The 24,833-nt window shown below is 35.4% G+C and overlaps 1 protein-coding gene, 1 long non-coding RNA gene and 1 pseudogene across 2 annotated transcripts; 1 reads left to right on the plus strand and 2 right to left on the minus strand.

Annotated features, from left to right (window-relative positions):
• Positions 1-2,167: 2,167 nt before the first annotated feature.
• Positions 2,168-5,982, plus strand: LOC137717185 (protein DETOXIFICATION 14-like; annotated as a pseudogene).
• A 6,762-nt stretch (positions 5,983-12,744) lies between these two features.
• On the minus strand, positions 12,745-14,284 carry LOC137718807 (uncharacterized). Its single transcript, XR_011065931.1, has 2 exons — positions 13,926-14,284; positions 12,745-13,724 (listed from the first exon to the last, which is right to left on the minus strand). It is a non-coding gene; the product is annotated as an uncharacterized lncRNA (long non-coding RNA).
• Positions 14,285-15,847: 1,563 nt separating this feature from the next.
• LOC137717250 (ethylene-responsive transcription factor ERF021-like) lies at positions 15,848-16,381 on the minus strand. Its single transcript, XM_068456553.1, has one exon. The coding sequence runs from the start codon at positions 16,379-16,381 to the stop codon at positions 15,848-15,850; it is 534 nt and encodes a 177-aa protein (XP_068312654.1).
• Positions 16,382-24,833: the final 8,452 nt, after the last annotated feature.

Here is a 24,833-nt window from a genome sequence, read left to right on the forward strand (position 1 = left end):
CATGAGAAATATTGCTACTTTCAAGAAAATATGTTTCGACATCTTGCTACTTGCTACAAATAAATTTTTCTGCTTTTTAGCAGAAAAAAATTGCATATTTTCTTTCGTGTCAATAATCTTGTACGTGTTTGTGTTCATCTTATGGATGTACTGTAAAGTACCTGGGGGCTTGGTCATTGGCCAGTTTGAAGTCTTTGGCAGAGTTTTGTAAATGCAATTCCACATTATCGACAAAGAAACCTATGCAAAGGAGAGCAGAATTGGTTGCAATATTAGGCAGATTGAGGAGTGATCGTCCGCTGATTCACATTGGCGTAGTAATATGATGATTTCTGTTCTATTCTCAATGCATCTTGTGCCATTCATTTTCAGTGTCTAACATACATTCATGTAATGTGATCGCGAGTCTAGAAACTTTAGATAGTTTATTTAGTATTTGCAACACAGTGAAAGAAGTCGAGTTCTATCTTTTACCTTTCGAATATTCCTCTTTTATAGGTGCACTTGAATTGTATGCTATACGTTTTTGCTTGCAATTTCGGTTGGATTATTGTTGAGTGGAGGGAGGAACTGAGGAAAGGAAGGCAGAGATTGTTCCAGGTGTTCTCTTTATTGATGAGATGCACATGCTGGACATTGTGTCCTTTGCATTTTTGAATCGAGCTTTGGAGGATGAGATGGCTTCGATATTAGTTGTTGCTACCAACAGAACTACCACCAGAGGCACAATTATAAATCCCCACGAGGAATCCCTGTTGATCTCCTTGATCGCCTGCGTATTGTTACCACCCATCCTTATACAGAGGATGAAATCCATAAGATTTTGGAAACCAGATGCCAAGAAGTTGAAATGTCGGAAGAGGCAAGGCATTTGTTGACCAAGATTGGTGTTGATGCATCCTTGTGATATGCTATCCATCTCATAACAGCTTCTGCGTTATAAATGTGATGACACGTTCATCATCCTGCTGCATGAGCCCAATTGATCTTGTATGGGGCAGTAGTCACCACGGCATTGGAGAGTTCAAGTCCCGGCTCAACATCTCGAGTCTACACAGAAACTCGGAACTGCAACAATGCAGACACCGAGAAACAATGAGTCATCTGGACAACAACAACAAAACGTTATTCTACTAAGTGGAGTCGGTTATATGAAGTTTTATCCCAATAAGTCATCTATATATACAAAAAAAAAAAAAAAAAAAAAAAAATATAATTGGTGAGTTTGCAGGAACAAGACAACGATGGGGAAGGGAAAGTAAACAAGAAGAGGACATTTGATTAGATAGCAAGTGAATTAGAGGTATGGTGCGTTGGTTCCCTTCAAGTATGTGGAAGGGTGGGGTGGGTGGATGGAGTCTCCTCACTTTGTGAGGGTGAGGGGGCGGGAGGAGGGAGAACTTTTATCGCACGCAGCCTTACATTTGTTTTACAAATAAATTATTTCCACGACTTGAACATGTGATATTTCAGTTACAAAGGAACAACCTTTCTCTTGTGCCAGGTATAATAACCTTTCTCTAACCAAATATAATAACATCTTGCTTGTTTTGTTAACATTCATAGGGAGTTGCGGTGCAAAGTAACTTTTTTAAAGTACACGTCACAATATGACGTGGCGCCTAGCTAGTCTGTTTCTAAGGTCCATCTTAGCAACAAGTTAGCATGCTAAATTTATCGATGATTCAACCATCCAAACTTGTAAATTGGTAGCATCATGGATAACATTTAACCACAACTCTGTTCCAGTTCCCAAGTTCCAATATCCTGATATACTAATAAATGCACTATGGTTTCACCGTACACCTCAAGCTGACAAGGTTCGCTGCTTTATAAGAATTGGGTAGAACGTCTATCGTAGTCAGTCTTAGCTTTATGCGAATCGGGTGGAACGTCTATCGTAATTAGTCTTATTCTTATTTTACTAAAAGACTATTTTCATAACTCAAACCAGTGTTACAAAAAATAATATTCATGTTTCACTACGCATCGATGACAACACATTTTTCAAGTAATTACTTTTTAAAGAAAAACAATAAAACTTTTAATGACATCCATTTACAGAAATTCATCGCTGCGCCATCCTTTAAGGAGAATCGGCTAAAGACAATCCACCACTCACTAAATCCACATCTCTCTTTTTGGACTTTCCTTGCTAGTTACGATAATGGGAGGGGGAGAGCATGAAATCGCTTTAGAGGAGGCACTAATATCTTCCACGTTGAGAAAGCAAAGGCTGCAGGAAATGGAAGGGAAATGGACGGAGTTCCTGAAAGAGCTTAAGAAGGTGAGCTACATGGCAGCGCCGATGGTGGCTGTCATGGTGATGCAGTACCTTATACAGGTTGTTTCCGTGATGATGGTTGGACATGTCGATCAGCTCTCTCTTTCCGGGGTCTCCATCGCCACCTCTTTCACTAGTGTTACTGGCTTCAGTCTTCTTGTAAGTCCCTATCTCTTTTTTCTCCTTTAAGTGCAATCCCTGCATCCTGTTCATATTGGTATTAATATCTTGTGCTCTAGCTCCTTGCATTTTTAAACAACTAGCTTCAAATTTCAGTGAAAAGGTAAATGAAAAAGGTTACGAAGGGGTTAGAAGATACTATGATAATCAAATTATTACTAGTATATTATGTGACATAGCTCTAACCCTTCTCCTACTACCGATATCATCGTGCAAAAATATAATAATATCAGACTATCGATGTAAGGATATAACCCCAAAACAATTTTTTTTACATCAAACAATTTGGACCACATTTAACCAAAAAAAAAAAAAATACCACTAGACTGCAATTAACCCTTCAGACTAATTTGTTGGGGTTAAAACCTTTTTTTTTTTTTTTAGTAACATTTAAAATTTATTTAGATTATCCAAATTTATTTTTCAGAACATTTTTACTTAAACATATTTAAATTCCAATAAAGAACATGAAAAATCACTAAATCTACCTCATCCTTACACATGCAGTACATGAAAGAGCATGAAAAACCAAACAACCTAGCCCATTCTTAAACATAAACGCATAAAATGGGTAGAAAGAAAAAAAAAATGGAAGAATTGTTTGACGAAAGCAAAATTTGTGTGGATGTTTGAATGAAAGTATAGGTATATAGAGTTTTTTTGGTGAATTTTGTTTTTTTAGTTGTTTGAGCTGTTGAATTTAACGTTGGACCGTTTAGATTTTTTTTTTTACTGCTAGATTTGATCATATTTGATCTCAGCCACGTGGCTGATCTGATAAAAAAATAGTCGTTGGTATTTTCACAAGTGGCCAACAATGACAACAGCTATGTCTCAGCCACTATCCTTGCTCATTTTTTGGGCTAAAAATAAGTTTTAACACAAAACCTTTTTTTAGCCCAATGATTAGAGAAACTTTGAGAGGTTTAGGACTCAAATTTTGAGTTTTAACCCAACCACTAGAGTGGGTCTTGGATAGATTTATTACATTTTCATCCAAAAACTGTGCAACGATATGAGTTGCCCGGAGAAATCGTGTTCTACAAGCTGGAAACTCAAACATGTTGATAAAATCATAAATTTTTCTTTTGGCTCAATTGTTACTTAGTCGTCAAGTGACCTTAAGTTACTCATGATAGGTAATTAATCTTTGAAAATGTTGCAGTTTGGTCTAGCTGGTGCACTGGAGACTCTCTGTGGACAAGCATATGGGGCACAGCAATATCAAAAGCTTGGAATTCATACTTACACCTCCATCCTATGTCTCTGTCTCGTCTGTCTCCCAATATCCCTCTATGGATATTCACAGACAAACTTCTAAATTTGATAGGTCAAGATCCTTTAATCTCCAAAGTAGCACACAAATACTCAGTCTGTCTCATCCCTAATCTTTTCTCTTACGCCATTCTTCAATCGCTCATCCGGTATTTCCAGACGCAGAGTTTGATTCTTCCGATGTTGTATAGCTCAGGTGCAACTCTGTGTTTGCATATACCTCTTTGTTGGGCTTTCACCCTTAAACTGAACTTAGGAAGTGTTGGAGCAGCGTTAGCAATAACCTTCTCTTACTGGTTTAATGTGATTGTACTCGGGTTTTACATGAAGTATTCGGTGGCATGTGAAAAGACTCGTGCTCGTGTGCTTTCAGTAGAAGTCATTCGAAATGTTAAAGAATTCTTCTGCTTTGCTACTCCATCAGCTGCAATGGCTTGGTAATCAATTCTTCTTTTCTTCCTCTTTCTAACAAGATAGTAGTATTGGGTTTCTTATACCCATGCCCGCACGCACGCCTTTCCCACATATATAACAAAAGTTTTCACCAGTCAGATTGTAAATCTGAACCATTATTAACCAGGTTCTTAAGTTCATGAATATATCGTCGAAGTTGACTCTTGAACAACCTAAGTGCAGCAAGAAAATTACCCTAGCACGTTTACTGGAATAGGAATTGGAATCATTATGATTGTTAAGTTCCTTGGGCCTACTATAACATGGGTGTTGAAATGACTTCAGTTTCAAACTTCCCATGTTACTAACACATATGCAATCGGAAAAAGTGTGGGTTTCCCCCTTAAACTCCATAATTTAACACATAAAAATCAATAGTCAAATCAACTGAAGAGGGTAGTAGATTCGATTCCCTCTGCTTACTTCCTCTATTTCATGTTAACAAGCATGCATATACATGTATGCAATTCCCTGTTGGCCTTTTTTTCTATTTGACATGGTACACATTTGTAGTCTTGAATGGTGGTCCTATGAGGTGCTCATTTTGCTTTCTGGGCTATTAGCAAATCCGAAACCGGAAGCATCAGTGCTTTCTATATGGTATGTTTCCTTCATAATTATCTAATGTCTTCGGCATTTTGAAGATTATGCAGCATGCTAATGGTTTTTCATTTCCACGGAGTTTGAGCAGCTTTACAATTACTTATTTGCACTACTACATACCATATGCTTTTGGAGCCACAGCAAGGTATGCTCTTAACCTGATCCTGATAACTGACAAAGAAAATTTCAATTCAAATTCGTACATACATTGTTTTCCAAGAATACTCTTTGCCGATTTTGTAGCACTAGGGTTTCAAATGAGTTAGGAGCCGGGAATCCTCGCGCTGCTAAAGTGACAGTCTGTGCTATTACGGTTCTTGCAATTGCGGAAATGGTTGTTGTAAGCACAACTCTTTTCTCTTACCGCCATAATCTCGGATATGCATTCAGCAAAGACAACGAGGTTGTGGAGCGTATAGCAGATATGGGTCTTCTTATTAGTCTCTCCATTGTTATGGATGGGTTACAAGCACTACTTTCAGGTTTGTTTCTCAAACTTCACTTCAATTCCTTCTTTAGAGGGTCACTGGTGCCTGTAGGAACTAGAAAAAAGAGAGACCGATATAAAATTGTGTTCTGCCAAGGCTCTGGGCTCACATATCACGCACGGAGTCTGGCACAGTGCACGAGATGTATCTCTTGCATTTTTCAGCCGTATTTTAAACATTCATATAAAGCCTCTGAAATCTAGGAGACACGCTCATGACGGTTGATTTTGTTTCAAATTAGGGGTTGCTAGAGGAACAGGATGGCAGGAGATAGGAGCTTATGTAAATCTGGGGGCATATTATTTGGTTGGCACTCCGGTGGGTGTAGTGCTTGCCTTTGTTGTACACTTGAGAGCCAAGGGCCTATGGATTGGATTATTGACAGGGTCTACTGTTCAGGCTCTCCTGCTTGCTCTTAAAACTGGTCTCACAAATTGGCAAAAGCAGGTTCAAGCCCTCTTTCACCAACTATTTTTGCGTGACTACACATACTCACAACACTTATTCAGTATAGTTCACCAATCACGCAGCTGATTATTTTCTCGGCACGGCAGAAGCAGTTTTATCATCGCAACAATGTCAACCATGCCCCAAGTATGATATGTTAATTAATTAAGCTCATGTGGAATGATGCAGTCTTCACTTGCAAGAGAGAGGATGCTGAAAGAGGTCGTACCTATAGTGGAATCAGTTGGATAAGAGAGAAGGAACAGAATATGAATATATATATATATATATATATATGTATATGTATATGTATATAATCTCCAAAAAGAGGGGAAGAGTTAACATATACTCATACAGTTTCAGGATTAATTCATGAGGATCGAGGAGCATCTAGCAAGTTTCTATATAAAGGAAATATCCACGTTTTATTCATGAATATATCACCATAAATGCGTACTGACACCATTTCAATGATTTAAAAGAAAGTTGTACTCTTTTTTCCTTCGCTTTAGTTGTCCCACTATGTTTTTTTTTCAAGTAAAGGTTTAACAAGGCAACAATATCTTTTCTGTGATAGAGATGAAAGTCCAACACAAAATCTAATCTCTTTTTCTTTAACTTTATTCTAAGTATGAAGGAATTCTTCCGGTTTGCTATTCCTTCAGCTGTAATAACCTGGTAATCAACGTGTGTTTTCCTCCCCTCTACAAGAAAATTATGGTCTTGGTTTTCTTTAGTTACACCCCCCACACAAACACTCATATAGCAAAGTGTCCTGTTGGCAGACTGTAAACATAGACCATTGATTGGCTATTTCTTTCATGAATATGCGGTCGAATATAGTTGAAAATAAAGGGTTTAGGATAAATTTAAAATTATTCTCTACATTCTCACACTTTTCAAATACAACATCAATACTTTATTCTTCTCCATAACGAGGTCTTTATAAGATAACGAAGGAGCAATAATAGGAAATAAACCAAAACAATCCTTCGTCTACAAGACAAGGAAATCTAGACCAAATCAAATCATATCAAAACCCTAATTAAATCATATAAAATCACTAATTAAATCAAATCCCTAAAATACTGTCCTTTTTATTTTCCAACACCCGAAAACTCATGATGTGAAAGCATGAGTTTGCCAAGAAGGAAATCTTCATTGATATGCTAAAGCTAACGCCAATCTTTTCGAAAGCTCAGCAAATCACAATCCATCTAAACTAACGCATCTTTTCGAATGCCCAGTTGGAGTTAGCACCAATCTTTTTGAAAGCTCAATTAGTAACAAATCATAATCCCCATAACTGACGCCTATTTTCGAAAGTCCAACTGGAACTAACGCTAATCTTTTTGAAAGCCCAATTGGAAGTAACTTCTTTTTCGAAAGCTCGATAAATAAATCACTTGATGTGTTGGAACTAATGCCTCTTTTCAAAATTCTAGTTGATCAAATGCTAATCTTTTCGAAAACACAACTAAAATGAACATCTCTTTTCGGAAGCCCCAATCACTAAATCTCTCTTTTCCTTAAATTTTTTTTTTTTTTTTCATTCTTCTTCTTGTTTTTTCCTTCCTCAAACTAAAATTTAAAATATAAAAAAAAAAAAAAAAAAAAAAAACTAAACTCACAAGAAAAAACAAAATAAAACACAAAAAAACTACTTGACAGGAAACATATATCCTACATGAATTTTTTTTTCCTCCTAATCTTTTTCCTCCAAGGCATTAAAACCACACTTTTCTTCCCTTTATTCTTCTTCTTGGCAGTGTAAACTTATATTCTTCTAACAATGGTAGACAATCTTCACCATCAGGTTCATATCATGTGGGTGCGCAAAGAAAATTAGTTTCGTGCACCCACATGGAAGCATTGATAGCAAAGTTCAACCAAGAATCGAACCTTACTCTGATACCAAGTTGAAAATAAAAAGTTTAGGATAAATTTAGAATTCTCTATAATCTCACAATTCTCAAATACATCTTCAATATTTTATTCTTCTACATAAGGAGGTATTTATAAGGTAACAAGGGAACAATACTAGGAAATAAACCAAAACAATCCTTTTTGTCTACAAGACAAGGTAACCTAGACTAAATCAAATCATATCAAAACCCTAATTAAATCATATAAAATGACTAATTAAATTACTGATTAAATCATATAAAATCACTAATTAAATCAAATCCCTAAAATACTTTTCTTTTTATTTTCCAACAGATATTGCCTTTCAGGTTCGTTTCCTACAAACGTCGCGTTAATCCTTCTTTCTTTAGAGGGTCACTGCTACATCTTGGAATGAGAATTTATCAATAACAGCCAAAAATTCACAAGGGTTTATTTTTTAAACTGAGTTTGTCAAGCATCACTAGTACAAAAAACATTTTGCACAACGCATGTCCTTCGTCGCGCAAAGTCAAAAACCGTCACGCAAAAATTAGCCCAACGAATCTTCGTCCCGTACCAATCGTCGCGCCAAGGCCGTGACAGCAGGATTTGTGTGACAAAGAAGTAATATGCGTCCTGCAAAACTACTTTACGAGATGTATGTTACTTCTTTGTCGCGCAAACCTTTGTTTTTTTTTGGAAAAAATATTTTTTATTTAACGTGCACGAAACAACGGAAAACAACACCTATTTTTATTGGGTAGGGGGCCAAAATTTTAACAACTTGCGCGACGCATGTATTCGTCGCGCAAACATACTTTGCGCAACGCACCAACCAATACGTCACGCAAAGAGTGTTTGCGGGACAGAATAACCGCGTTGTGCAAAGTGTTTTTGCATGACACACCAACTAATACATCATGCAAAGGCTGTTTGCGCAATGCATTGGCTAGTGCGTCGCGCAAGTTAATTTAAAAAAGAATTATATATATATTATAAAAATTACTGAAAATTGAACTTTATTTCCTTAAAATTTAATTTTTTTTTAATATAAAACCCACAATAATATATTTTTCTAACAAAAACTCGATGCGAACTACAATAATAAATTTAAAGCTACTTAATAAATATATATATACCATTTAATTTCTTAAGTGTTATACGTACAAAATAAATAAATTTAAAGCTACTTAATAAATGTCACATCCTGGCCCGGGGTGGATCACTTCCCGGGCCGACTCCACTACCGTAGCATGATATTGTCCGCTTTGGGCCCCGACCACGCCCTCACGGTTTTTTTTTTTGGGAACTCACACGAGAACTTCCCGATGGGTCACCCATCATGGGATTGCTCTAGCTCCCTTCTCGCTTAACTTCAGAGTTCCCATAGAACCCGAAGCCAGTGAGCTCCCAAAAGGCCTCATGCTAGGTAGGGATGAAAATATACATTTAAGAATCACTCCCCTGGGCGATGTGGGATGTCACAATCCACCCCCCTTTAGGGGCCCGACGTCCTCGTCGGCACACCACAACCAGGGTTAGGCACTGATACCAAACTGTCACATCCCGGCCAGGGACGGATCACTTCTCGGGCCGACTCCACCACCGTAGCACGATATTGTCCGCTTTGGGCCCCGACCACACCCTCACGGTTTTGTTTCTGGGAACTCACACGAGAACTTCCCGATGGGTCACCCATCATGAGATTGCTCTAGCCTCCTTCTCGCTTAACTTTGGAGTTCTCATAGAACCCAAAGCCAGTGAGCTCCCAAAAGGCCTCGTGCTAGGTAGGGATGAGAATATACATTTAAGGATCACTCCTCTGGGCGATGTGGGATGTCACAATAAATATATATACCATTCAACTTGATGGGATATGCATTTTACGAAACTAGTTTCAAATATCCAATCATCAAATTTGTTTGTATTTACTTCGAGATTGCATAAGCCAAAAATCGCAAAAAACAAACATTTAAAGATCAAGTAACGGGACAAAACTTTTCAATTGTTATAAATGAAAAATGACGATGTAACGGTTATTTTAACTCTGAATTTTATTGATTTTTTTACAGTTACACTCCTTGACCCTATATGGATACAATGAATGAATTCGAATTCAATTCAAAATATTTACACTAATGGATACCACAAAATCTTATGTTATTCTTAATGAAAGTATAAATAAACTCTTAAGTGTTAGTGAATCTATTGTTTTTATGGGATATGCATTCTAGAAACTAATTTCAACAATCCAACCGTCAAACTTGTTTGTATATACTTCGAGATCGCGTAAGCCAAAAATTGCAAAAAACAAACATTCAAAGATCAAGTAACGGGACAAAAATTTTCGGCTGTTATAAATGAAAAATCACGATGTAACGGTTATTTTAAGTCTGAATTTTGATGATTTTTTACAGTTATACTCATTGACCCTATATGAATACAATGAATGAATTCGAATTCAATTCAAAATATTTACACTAGTGGATATCACAAAATCTTATGTTATACTTAATGAAAGTATAAATAAACTCTTAAGTATTAGTGAATCTATTGTTTTGATGGGATATGCATTCTAGAAACTAATTTCAACAATCCAACTGTCAAACTTGTTTGTATATGCTTCGATATCGCATACACAAAAAATCAGAAAAAAAAACATTCAGAGATCAAGTAACGAGACAAACCTTTTTGACGTTATAAATGAAAAATCACGATTTAACGATTATTTTAACTTTGATTTTGATGATTTACAGCTACTCTCCTTGATCCTATATAAATACAATGAATAAATTTGATCTTCAATTTAAAATATTTACACTAGTGGATACCACAAAATCATATGTTGTACTTAATGAAAGTATAAATAAACTTTAAGTTTCAGTGAATCTATCGTTTTAATGAGATACGCATTGTACAAAACTAATTTCAACGATCCAATCATCAAACTTGTTTGCATATACTTTGAGATTGCATACTCAAAAAATCACAAAAAACAAACATTCAGATATCAAGTAATTGGATAAAACTTTTCGACGGTTATAAACAAAAAATCACCATTTAACGGTAGTTTTAACTCCGATTTTAATGATTTTTTACAGCTACACTCCTTGATCCTATATGAATACAATGAACTAATTCGATCGTCAATTTAAAATATTTATACTATTGGATACCACAAAATCTTATGTTATACTTAATAAAAATATAGATAAACTCAAGTGTTAGTGAATCTATTGTTTTGATGCGATATGTATTGTACGAAACTAGTTTCAACGATCCAATTGTCAAACTTGTTTGTATATGCTTCGAGATTGTATAAGCCAAAAATCGCAAAAAACAAACATTCATATATCAAGCAATTGGACAAACCTTTTCGACGGCAATAAACGAAAAACATGATTTTACGATTATTTTAACTCCGATTTTGATGATTTTTTACAGCTACACTCCTTAACCCTATATGAATACAATGACCTAATTCGATCATCAATTTAAAACATTTACACAAGTCGATACCACAAAAGAAGGCAATACAAGAACCAAAGAACCCCAAAAGAAAAGCAAAAGGAATAAAAAAAAAAAAAACAAATTTCTTTGCGCGACAAAGGCTGGTGTCACGCAAAGTGTTTTTTTTTTCCCCCCTCCATTTGCTTATGAACTAATTCGATCATCGATTTAAAACATTTACACAAGTGGATACCACAAAATCTTTTGTTATACTTAATGAAAGTATAAATAAACTCCAAGTGTTAGAGAATCTATTGTTTTGATGGGATACACATTGTACGAAACTAGTTTAGACGATCCAACCGTCAAACTTGTTTGTACATAATTCAAGACCGCATACGCCAAAAATCAAAACAAACAAACATTCAGAGATTAAGTAACACGACAAAACTTTTCGACAGTTATAAACGAAAAATCACCATTTAACGGTAGTTTTAACTTCAATTTTAATGATTTTTTACAGCTACACTCTTTGATCCTATATGAATACAATGAACTATTTCGATCGTCAATTTAAAATATTTATACTATTGGATACCACAAAATCTTATGTTATACTTAATGAAAGTATAGATAAACTTTAAGTGTTAGTGAATCTATTGTTTTGATGCGATACGTATTGTATAAAACTAGTTTCAACGATCCAACCGTCAAACTTGTTTGTATATGCTTCAAGATCTCATACGCCAAAAATCTCAAAAAACAAACATTCAAATATTAAGTAACTGAACAAACCTTTTCGACGACGATAAACGAAAAATCACGATTTAATAGTTATTTTAACTCCGATTTTGATGATTTTTTACAGCTACACTCATTAACCCTATATGAATACAATGAACCAATTCGATCGTCAATTTAAAATATTTACATAAGTGGATACCACAAAAGAAAAAGGCAATGCAAGAACCCTAAAAGAAAAGCAAAAGGAAAAGAAAAAAAAAAGCTTTGCGCGACACCAGCCTTCGTCGTGCAAAGTGTTGTTGTGCAAAGTCCATTTGTGCGACAAAATTTGATGCGTCGCTGAAGTTGCCGTAGCGCAAACATGTTTTTGTACTAGTGCATGTAGTGTTCTCCCTAATAAGTTTTAAGTGCCATTAACCTCTGAAAAATTCACTGTTAATTGTCAACTTCTGATCAGGTTTGAATTAGTTCTTCTTGGTATTAGGGCTGGGTTCGGTTCTCATCGGTTCGGTTTTTTCTCAAAACCGAAACCGAACCGAAATTTCGGTTCGGTTCAATTTTATTTCGGTTTTTTTCGGTTCGGTTTTTTTTTCGGTTCGGTTTTTTTTGGTTCGGTTTCGGTTTTTTTTTTTTTTTTTTTTTTTTTTCCTCCAAAATTATGCCTAGACTTCTTATGAAGCCACGGCCAACTCAGTGCCTGGTTTTTCTAAGAACAGATCCCCCAAACAACAAGCTCCATCCAGAGACCTACAGCGTAAGAAAGCAACCTAATTCCAATGTCCTTCTGAAAGAAATTGACATTCACATGCCACAACAATTACACTGTTCCATGAAGTAATCTTACTATCGCAGCCAAATTGATACAAAACATGTAACTGTCCTTTCGAAAACAAAATTCCCCCCATTAATCATATACTCATTTAACACTCTATATACAGATTACAGAGTTTCAATAATTTTCCAGAGCCAAACACACAAAAGTAGGAAAATGAAGATGCAAAAAATGCAGAAAACCACCAAATACACATGGAATTTGGTTTGTCCAGAACCAAGAATAAGGCACACTTTTCCACAATTGTACAAATTTGGATTAAATCAAAGGCCACCAGAGTGGTAGTAGACATTCCGCATAACAGAGTTCCCGGTTAGGCCAAAGATGTAAACAGATACAAATCAATTCTAGGAGTTCAAAATTATCACATACTGGTGGTACATTGGGATAGCCACTGGGGAAGCAAACATCAAAGAAGAAGAGACCATCATGGTAAGGAGTACCCTCCGCCCCAACAATTACAGCTCTCACACAATCCATTATTGCCTCATAAGCTCTAACAACTATTGTATCCGTGGATGTCAATGAAAAGGGGGTAAGCACATCTAAGTTTCTATAGTACAAACACCAATCCAACAACTATAGTCCATATATTCTCAACTCCAAACAAAACCAAATTAATTACAGCAGTCAGCATTATGAAATAGTCAGTGCAAAATATTTGATAAAAATGAATAGGCTAAGTATGGGAAAACTTCACTACCATTAATTCAAAACAGTTATTTAAAAGGATATTCAAAATAAAAAAACGGAAGAACTTGCCTGGCAAATCCTTCTCCAGGATCTTCCACTCTTCCTGAATTCTCTTTGCCACAGACAGAATCGTCGGAGCTTGGGAACCGAATCCGCCGTTGGGATCTTCCACTTTTGCTGACAACGCGAGTCGCCTGAGAGACAGAGCGAGAGAGAAAGGAGGCTCAGGGCCTCAGGCTGCGCGAGACTGCGAACGAATTCTGAACTGAAGAAGAAGAACTCTGAACTCTGAACTGAAGAAGAAGATAAAAGACCTTAACTTTGAGCTGAAACCAACCTAATTTTCCCATCCGGCTGTTTTGAAACTTTCCAATGTTAGCTACGGGAACTACACAAATCACCAAATTGCATACAAATTGCAATAATTTACATAACCATGTTAAACGCCGAATAAAATAACTAAAATTAGGGTTACTCAGAATTAGTCACAATATTCAAAACCCTAACCAAACAGAGGATAAAACTGATAACAAAATTAAAGCCACCATACATAAGCCCAAAAAATAAAAGAAGGGTTTTGTAAATTGACCTGTAATCGGAAGGAGAGGAGGAAGAGTAAGAATCCGACGAGGAGTGGCGGTGGCGGTGTCTGCGACGTCGTTTAGTGTTGGAGCGACTGGTCTTTTTTCGGATCTTGAGGGCATCTTTGTCTTTATCTCGGCGACTGCGGTGGTGGGGATGATGTCTGCGGCGAGATACAGACGAAGACGACGAGGACGAGTCCGAGGAGTACTCAAACAACGATGAGGACGAGGCCACCATGTCTCAGAGAGAGAGGGAGGGAACGAGAGTCTAGAGATAAGAGGCCAGGCCAGGGGAATGAAAAATAAGGAGGAGGAGGGTTAGGGTTACAACAACTTAAAAAATTAAAAATAATCTCACAAATCCTGGAGGCATGAGGGTTCGAACCCATGCCTCCAGCTTGTAAAGTTTCACTGAAACCAACTTGGCAACAGGTTCTGTTTTGTTATAATTGTATGACTAAACTATTTATAAATATTCAAAAAAATTATATATATATATATCGGTTCGGTTCGGTTTCCGAGCCTCAAAAACCGAAACCGAACTGGTCAGATTCGATTCGGTTCGGTTTTTTTCGGTTTCGGTCCGGTTCGGTTGTCGGTTTTTTTCGGTTTTTTGAACCCACCCCTACTTGGTATTGTCATTCATAAGATTGACATGCCAATAACTCAACCAATAAATTTTCTCTAATAATAATAGTGAAAAACTGAAAAGAATTTTATTTTAGGATGATGCTATTACTTAAACGCGCTCTATACTACAAGTGACGCTCATACATCACAATGGAGCTCACATTTATCCAATTGGATTATCTCCGGATTATTTTGGTGAGAATTTTAGATATTTGTAAATCGTGTTCGTTTATTGTATATCGTGTGATCAGTTTTTGTCAGATACTGTTTTTGTTTAATTTAAAATAAAAATATTTAAAATAATTTCTGACCACACGATGTATGATGAACAAACATGATTCACGAATTCTGCAATCCTCACAAAAAAGATCCGGTGAGAATCTGGATTCCACATTTATCAGATAGTGTGTCAACACACGTGTTACTTTTGTTCAAATAGTTTTGTTGTTTATTTTATTATCGAATAGACCAATCGTAGGAAAAGGGAATAAAATGCATTCATACTTTATCACCATTTCTCAACAATTTCATATTTGTTATCTCTCAGAAATAGACATGAAAATTTGTACATCTAATGATTTCTTTTGTTTCAAGGGAGGGTTTATAGATGAAATTGTTTTGAACTAGAATGATTATTTAATACTTCTTGCTCCGGCCTCCGATGTAATGTTTCCATTCGAATCTATCGTTCGAAAAAAGCAAAAAATGATTGCCCACACACACTAATATTATTACGTACATTAATCTCAATGACAAATTATTTGCATTACATCAAATAATGTAAACAATGAGAGCAAGAAAAATAAAATCACACGATCGAGTACACTCTTCTAAAGCTGATATAAAAAGTAGCCAAAGAGTTTATGGTCTTCCTTCACACAACACAAATCGATCCCACCTCACCTACTACCAAACCAGAACTAATGCTTGATCAGTCATCAGTGTCCCTCCAATCCACAATTTTAAACATTTGATCACCAATAATGTCTCTTTCCGTACACAAATGGTGTTTCCTCAAACCAAATATGATTATTCCATCGACACTTAAATCATTTAAATTTGCTAATTTTGTCAATCAATTCAAAACAAACTAAACTCAAAGTTTACCAAACTTTTTATATGGGTAGACTTGTCCCCATCTTTTTTTTTAATGAAACTGTATATATTTGGAAGGTTTATTTGAATATATATAGCTCATATATTTTAGTCAAATTAACTACATTCACACACTCGTATTTTATAATATATATAGTTGATATTTTATCATTGTACTATTACGTAAAAGTTAATTACCTAATTAAGGATCCCAAAGATAGTCATTTGGCGTATCCTCCCACTGATTCTCAAAGTCATTAGAGAACATCGTAGGCTCTGCCATTTGCATCCACATTTTGGGCGAGTCCAAGGGTGACTCGTTGATCGCTTGGATTTGAGACGGCGAGAGCCTCACCGTCACTGGCCCGACGTTTGAGCTGGAGCCCTCAACCTGATCATGACCTTCAACCGCACCAGCACCACTACCTCTCAGCATCAAGGCTGCTTCCTGTGCCGCCATGCGTATGTCATCGGGGGTTGAGCTGGCGGGGCGAGGCAAGTTACTGACAAGTTCAGGGAAGTTGAGCCTTGCGTCGCGACCCCTGAAATGGAACGCTGCCACATCATATGCGGCCGCGGCCATCTCTGGTGTCTCGAAGCTGCCTAACCAAATTCGGGTTTTGGTTCCCGGCTCGCGGATTTCCGACACCCATTTGCCCCATTTTCTCTTGCGGACGCCTCTGTAGGTCGAAGAGGCAGGGCCGTAGGCATTGCTAGAATTGGCGGGATCTCCCATGCATGCAGAGAAATGATAGCAGAAATGTTAAATTTGGTGTTTGTGTTTGAAAAGTAATTAGCTTTGAAGCAATGGTAGTACAATTATAAAGCACATTGGTTGGTGAAAGTGTGGTCCAGTTGATACGTATTTATAGATGCGAACGTCTTACGATTTTTGAACGATACGTGGTCACATAACATGAAATGAGCTTCCACGCAGTTGCCTTGTCCAGGTGCACGCTTGCAGAATTATCTTCTCTATTTGTCGAAGAATCTAAAAAATAAATCAACAAAAAATATTTGAAATTATAAAAGTTGGGGATGAAAATTCAGGCAATATGATGAATCAGAAGATTAACAAGTGTTGGGGGAATATTTTAAGCCAAATTCTGGATGGACTGATGCAGTTAACCAGAATAATTAATAGATAAATAATATGTACTGAACTGTTGAGGACGCGGTTTAAACCCAGGTGGCATGAAATATACATATCCATTCTTCTTCTTCCATTTTGGTTGAACTATGAAATCCTTTCGGAGTCTGGACCCACTGAATATCCGTTCTCACAGAAGACAGGATAATGTAGAGCTGATCAGTGATCAGCATCAGCATGGCGAATCTAAGATCACCACACAACCTTTTTTTTATTTTTTTTTATTTTTTATTTTTTTTACTGTTATGTTGCTTTTTCTTTGCAATAGGGCCCATGTTTTAGTGTAATATATAAATTGAAAATTTTTAGTGTGATTTAATACTACCACATTCTTTTTTGGTTAAAGAATACAACCACATGTTACTACCGACTAGAAACTTGTTTAAGGATTCTGCTTCTCTAGGAACCACAATGCTTATAAAAGCTCGTTTGAAAGTATTTTTAAAATAATTGATAGCATTTTTGGTAAAAATGTTTTTGAAATCAATTCTTAGTAAAAATGCAAGTGAATCTTCTTGGAAAAACATTTAAACTGCTTCATGAAAGAAGCATATGACTAGTTTTTTGCATAAAACACTTCAAATGCTTTTGGAACCAAAAAAATATTTTTTCTGAAAGTGTTTTCAGTCATTTACAAAGTACTTTCCAAACGAGTCATAAGTGTTCTTTCTAAAAGTGCTTTTACGTTTAAGTTACTTATCAGAAGTAAAGTTAGTACTCTAAGCTACACTAAGGGAAGGAGAACGGGTTGAACAGGAGAGGCATTAGGTTGAACAAGAAGGTCCTCCTGAAGAAGCACCTAGCTTCTGAAGACATTTGTATGACTTATGATCTCTCAAATTTTTCTACCTAACATAATAAAAAATGTTAAAAAAAAAATCTCCGATGATTTTGAGTTGGATATACTTAACATAGTATAGTCACATTAAGTGATCCTAGCTAAACCATTAGATTTCAATCTAATCACTGACGTCGTCCAAGAAAAAAATTGAAATTCCAAAAGTTTAACTTACATAAGATTAAGTGTCACCCATCATTTCCTCTATTCATGCTGAATATTAGAAAAGAGAATCAAATTCATATGTATTGTATACTATGATGGCATGTTTACTAGTTATTAATAAGAACAAAATAAGGAGTTGGATTGCAATTACGAATCACTCACAAGTTCAATGAGCATGGAAGGATAAAAAAATAAGCATAGCCTACCCAAAATTATGAATTCAATTCTTGATTTGGATCGACTAAGTGGATTCTTTGGAGAGACGTAGCATTCTATTTTTATGGAGAACCAATTCATTATGAAACGACACAGACATAATGATCCCTATAATCATGGCTCATACATAGGTCATGCATGATTACCGATATAACGAGTCATTCCTAAACAAGTTATTAATTGGTGCTCCTTATCACGTCTCTCATATAGTCAACAATTGTTGGCTAAATGAGCGGGATAACGTGAGTTCAAACCAACCACTTAAGGAGCGTCACGCGTGCCCTAATAAATCACCTTTGAGCCCATGTTTGTCTTTATATGAAGGTATGCTTATACAATGAAGGATATCCTTTAGCTAATAAACTCATAACTTAGTATTCATTTTCCTACAATAAGTATAACTTAAGCATCAAAGAGCTTTTGGCTCACACCACACTGGTGTACATGTGGCAAGGTCTCACCTGTACCTTTTCATTCTTGGTTGCAAAGATATCAGAGTAATTTTAAGTTTGTGTGGAATTCGTCCCCTACACATTTAAGAAAACTCTCTTTGTCAACTAAAAAGGATAAAATGACTATAATGTCTTTAACACCTTTAATCAGTTTAAATATAACTTTCATATATAATAATTTTGATTTACCTTCTTCCTCTCTCCATCCTGACTTTCCTCTTCTTATCTCTCTCTACTTTGTACAGCAACTAGCTTACCCTTTACTCTAGTTATCATATGATACAAACTATAATTTCCTATTCCAGGATCCTTGTAAGAATGTAATTCTTTTGTCGTCAAGAAAGTAAAATTCTGTATTGGTAAAAGAAAAAGGAAAAAAAGAAAAAGAAAAAAAGAAGAGAATTCTGTTGACCAGGAAAAGACGAAGAAGTTCTGTTTCGTGTGTATGCACGTGTTCTTTAAACTATCACTACAAAATACTTGTAGTTGGAGATAGTAGCACACCCAAAATTAACATTAAAATGAGAAACGTGGGGTTTCATGGGTTTCTAAAAGTAGCTCAAATCGATGCAAAAATATTTGTTGTGTGCTTCCATTATGATCGCTTCCTTTTGTACCTGTTTAAATGAAACAAAGGTTGCATCGTGCTTCGAAATATAGATACTCTTATTAGTTTTAACTTTTAAATTTTGATTTTTGTATTTTTAAACAAAAATTTAATAACCATAACACCTTAAAGATGAGGTACCCCAAAGTACCACAGTATCCCCTGAACGAAATACCCTCTTCCATATGAAATCAACTATGAACCTACATGTGAGGAGTACGAAAATATAAGGTATTTACGTTTTCAATATTTGTTCAAAATATACTACTACATATCGAATAGAATTTATAAGGCATTATTTTGAGAAATAAACTGAGAATATGTTTATCATCACTTATTTTTTGTAGTTTGATCCAAGCGATTGAGGATTGTGTGTTCTTATTTGCTTTGCATGTATGTGATAGAGTAGCACACTTTAGTTGCCTCTTTTGTCAGTCGTTTTAAAGAACCTTTTCATTCGAAGTTGGTTGTTTCTAGCTACTTTATAAAATTTTAGAAAGTTATGCACGTTGTTCATTCAATGTATGAATCCTAAACCACAAATTACAATATATATCTTCTCCCATCTAAATAACCAAAGTTTCGTAAATTATACCACACGAATATATGATATAGTAGAAGCTAGCTATTGGGTCCACTTAGTGTCATATTTCTAATGTAATTTGGCTAGTGACTAACACAGAAATCAGTCCTAATAGGAAATGGATTTAATTGGTAACAGCTCAAGGGCAATATGTATCCAAATGGGACCATACAGCGGACGAGAGACCTTCTTTAGAGTGAAACAGCTGGATCATGCTAATCATCCAATTATCTTGATAATAAAATATAATTAAGCGATGTTTCTACCCCTTATTCCCATTTAATATTTGATTTACTAATAGCGTTGACATAATCGTAGGTTTAAATAATCAGCGCTGCCATGAATATCTTCTCTTAATTTTTGTCATGACAATATGATATTGATGCGGCGTACGGATACACGATCTCCGCGTTCACTCGAGGTTTCGCATGTTTGATTGTGGACGTGACACAACATAAGTTATAGAATACAGGATCACGAACAGTTTTATAGATTTTATAGAAAATATCGATTTTCAATTGAGTAATATAATCATGATATAACTCTAAAGTCGTTTATATAATCCTGAGAAAACATTCTTAAAACTTAAGTGTTCTTTTTTACCCTTTAAACGTCATTAAGACGCTAGAATGCATCTTAAGTCATAGGAAACTGAAAAATTTAATTCGTATCGTGGTTCTCTGTCAAATAACGTATCATGAGCCCAAATGGAATACAACCGCAAAACACTATTCACAGAGCAGTTCAAAATTTGCCATTTGAATCGGAAAAGGATCCTCACCGGCTTTTTTTTTAAGGATTTTGTAATTGTAATTGTTCATGATATATCGTACAGTAAAAAATTATTTAAATTTTAAAATTAAATATAAATAATACCTAACAAAAATTGACCATACGATATACAATGAACGACTATGATCACGAAATTTTCGAAATCTCTGGAAAAAGAATTCGACGAGAATCCTTTACCATTTGAATCATCTCTTCTAGTCCCTTGTCAGGACGTAAAGTAATAAAATCATCATTTTCTTTCTAGTTTTCCTGCCTTCAATCTTCCAGTTCCCAAGGTATTATGACTGCATGTGGAAGTCAGATGGTTTGCATTTTGGGAAGGACAAGGATTGTTGCCCTCTCATTTTCGGTGTTCTTCCATGCCCTCCTATTTGTATGATCATGGTTAAATCACATTAACATTTTATATTACTATTCATTTTTGTCTTATTATCTTTATAAAAAAAACAATATAAAATATTGACGTGGCTTAACTGTGACCACACAAAACAGAAGGGCACGGGAGTGCACCGAAAGTGGGAGGGCAGAAAATCCTTGTCCCTTTGGGAATGAGATCCTCTCCTGAGCTTGGGCTCAAGATCCTCTTGACCGACACACAAAGATAGTTGGATTTTGATCTAACGAGGGTCCTCTAAAAATTATAATAATTGTAGTCATTGAATCAAAATCCAACGACCCTTGTGTATCGGTCAGGAGGATAGTCCTGAGCCCAAGCTCAGAAGATGATCCAATTCATGCACTTTGAATTACATGCTCAAAAATGTTCTAAAATTTCTATTTTTTTTTAATACGACGATATACTCTAAAGGAGGCGATATTTTACTGTACAATAAGAGGAGATTGCACTAAGTTACATTGTATATTAGTCACTAATTACGTATTGAATACAACACAAATATTCTATGGTCTCGCCATCTAATGAATTAAATAAGAGAACAATTTACTTATATATAAAGAAGAATATCACTAGACCGTATAAATCTTCCATCTTAAACACACCTAATTTACCAACTAAGAAAGTGCAATTAGAAGTTATTCAATTCTGAATTATTCTAATTAATAAAAATGAACATTCAAATTTAAATGAGATGGACCGACACACTACCTTAATCGATTAGCCTAGCCACATTTGCTCGCTACCTTAATCGATTAGTCTAACTCACGATTACTTAAAATTAAGCAAAATTCAATTGCCGTACTTTTTGTGCTTAAGAAAGACTTAAACATTTACTTGTTGAAACCGACAAGGATTAATCTATTAACTAAAGCCAATAAAATAAAAACAACAACTATAAAAAGTTAGTGTTTCAATCACAAAATCTACAATCGTTGATGAATCTTTTGATTCACTGAATGCAGAACAAGAGCCTTACTGATAAAAAAAATAAAACAAAATAAGAACAAGTGCCTTTTGTTATCCTTAGATTTATGTTCGTCAACGAGCCTTTAACTTGTCTACCACCGACAACTTTTGTTTGTATGAGTAACGATAGGGATATGAATTATAATATTAGTTATTATTTTCTTTTTATATTAGTAAACCATTAATTCCACAAAAAATGATATATAGTTGTTGTAGGCTAAGAAAAGGGAGAGGACCGGCAATAGGAGAGAAAATAGATAGAGAGTGGGAATTATGTGTTGTGATTTCACCCTTTTATTTCTTTATTTATAGTAATATGGAAGAAAGAATCTTGTTCTCCAAGTAATACAAGTACAATAAAGAATGATCTCATACAATCCTATACATAATCTACTAAGATTTACACAATTGCACTTCTAATGGAATATTAACTGCAATACTCCTCCTTGTTTGTGTAAATACTCAAGTAGATGGTGCATTAGATTTTTAGCGATGATGTAAAAATAGTTAATGAAGTCATCGGCACAATGTGTAAACGCAAGTCTCAAACACGAAATGCACATGGAAAGTAAGTCTAAAAAAACCTAGCTATGTTGAAAATCAAGGCGAGACAAAGCCTATAGGCTAGTAGAAAAGTGAGTTAATGCAAAACCCGTCAACACTAAACGTGTATAGGACGCCAGTGGGATGCACAAACGGGTATGACCAACCAAGGATAGGTGTCTCATCAAAATCTCGTCAGGCAACAAAAATCCAATGGGACCAAATGGTCCTAATTGTAGGAAAAAGAGTACATTACGGTCAAATGAGTGTGTTGCAAGATACTCCCATTGAATTTGACAAAACTTCCAAATGAGAACTATAAATGTTGTAGCTTAGATAATTTACGCATGCCAATTTCTTGAACAAGCTTCTGAAAAAATAGACTTTGGAAATGACTTGGTGAAGAAATCAATAAGGTTGTCTTGGGATCGGATATGCTTGATTTCAATCTTTTGAGGCTCTTGTTGCTGATGCGAATAGAAAAACTTTGGTGCGATATACTTGTTATTCTCTACTTTGATGTAACCTTTCTTGATTTGGACGACACAAGCAACATTATCTTCATAAACTGTTGTAGGAAAATTAACTACAGAAGAAGGTCCACAAATGCTCTGAATATCCTCACTAACAACACTTAACCATAAGCATTCATGAAATGTGAGATCTTAGCATGATTCGAAAAAGTCACAACTAAGAGGTCTGTTTGATTGACCTCTAAGATATTGCGGTATCTCCAACAGTAAAGACATAACCCTATGATACGCCATCTTGAAATGATTCATTTTACAGTTGTGAGAAAAATGATTTTAAAGAGCATTTTGGTTATTTTAAATTTTACTTCAGTGTTTGAGGCGGATTTAGAATAGATAGGAGGCGGATTTAGAATAGATAGGTAGAACGCATGGGCAACAACCGTTACGAATCATAGTGGAAAAGAAGAAGTTACGGAGTGCTCACATTTTGATCTTTTGTCAGTTACTATAAACAAAAACTTGACTCCAGATTAAAAAAAAAGCCATAAAGTAGTTTCTAGAAATGGAAATCCAACCGAAACCCATAACTCGCGACCCACTGAATCTACCGACCCGCACAACTTTGAGTTTTTTATGCGAATTACGGCCAACTGTGGACGAACTTTTTTTCGACGTCGCCACCACCACCAGTTTGAAGCTCTTACTTCCCTCTACAAAACTCACCCAAGAACCACCTACCGTACATGGTAGTGCGAGGCCTCCAAATCCAACGTGTCTGGCTGCCTTTTTCTATTTTTTGGCTAATTGGTGAAATGGCGACTGACGTCATCATTTGGGTCTTATAGCACATCATCTCAGAAGTAGATCCGACCAACCTCAACTTTTTTGGACCATTGAAATCAACAGGATCCTCTCCGGATCTTTTGGGTGAGGATTTTGGAGATCCATGAATCGTGTTCGTTCATCGTACATCGTGTGGTTAGTTTTTGTCAAGTACTGTTTATGTTTATTTTTAAATAAAAATATTTAAAATAATTTATAACCGTACAATGTATGATGAAAAAACACAATTTACAGATCCCCATGATCCTCACAAAGAGAATCCGAACTCCCATTGAAAAGAAGAAGATGACTAAAGTGATCCACGTCGAGAGACATTATTATATGTCATAATTAAACCATTAAACGGATTAAGTTAATTAAATTAGAAAGGCCCATAATCAATGCGGAAAACAGCTGCAAAACAATAGAGTACTTGGATGTTACATAAGATTAAATAGAATTGTTATTAACACTTTAAAAATCTTATTTTATATTCTAAATTTTTTATATTAGGAAAGAAAAATACGCTTATGAGGAGTGTAAAATGAGATTTTTGAAATACCAATAACACTTCTCTCATGATAAATACTAAAAACGACATTATTTTACTTTTGACTCAAGTTTAAAAGCAATATTGGAAAGTTTTCTTCATGTGTTTTTCCTTTGTTTTTGGGTCGCACGAATTGCAACTTTCACATTGCAAATTTGCGATATCTATTGACTTTTGGGGAACAAAAGATCAAGTGTCGGTGGTTTAGTCAGATTCTACTCTGACTGCGGTCAGAAACAAATTGATTGAGACATACATAATCATTAGAAAATTGGGAGTAGAAAGGACTAAACAAGGAAGGATCTTGCGGGGCAATATACTCTGATGTTATACATACTAATATACAATGCTATTTAGATCTACAAATTTACTTATTAAAAAGCATTTCAATAATATACTCAATTAAAATAACAAAATTATATTATAAAGGGCAAAATTATATTATAGTATGTTGCCTACTGAATTGTCTTATAATAATAGTCTGAAATGACTCTAATAGATTAGGTAAACTAAGAAGGTAAAATTATATGTTATACTTTGATCCAAGTCTAAAATTTAAAGTTGCTATTGGATTTAGTCTTGTTCCATATTTTTATACTTTAATTAAATTTCTTGATTTATGCATCTTTACTCA

Source organism: Pyrus communis, chromosome 15 (assembly GCF_963583255.1).
Source record: "Pyrus communis chromosome 15, drPyrComm1.1, whole genome shotgun sequence".
Taxonomy (NCBI): Eukaryota; Viridiplantae; Streptophyta; class Magnoliopsida; order Rosales; family Rosaceae; genus Pyrus; species Pyrus communis.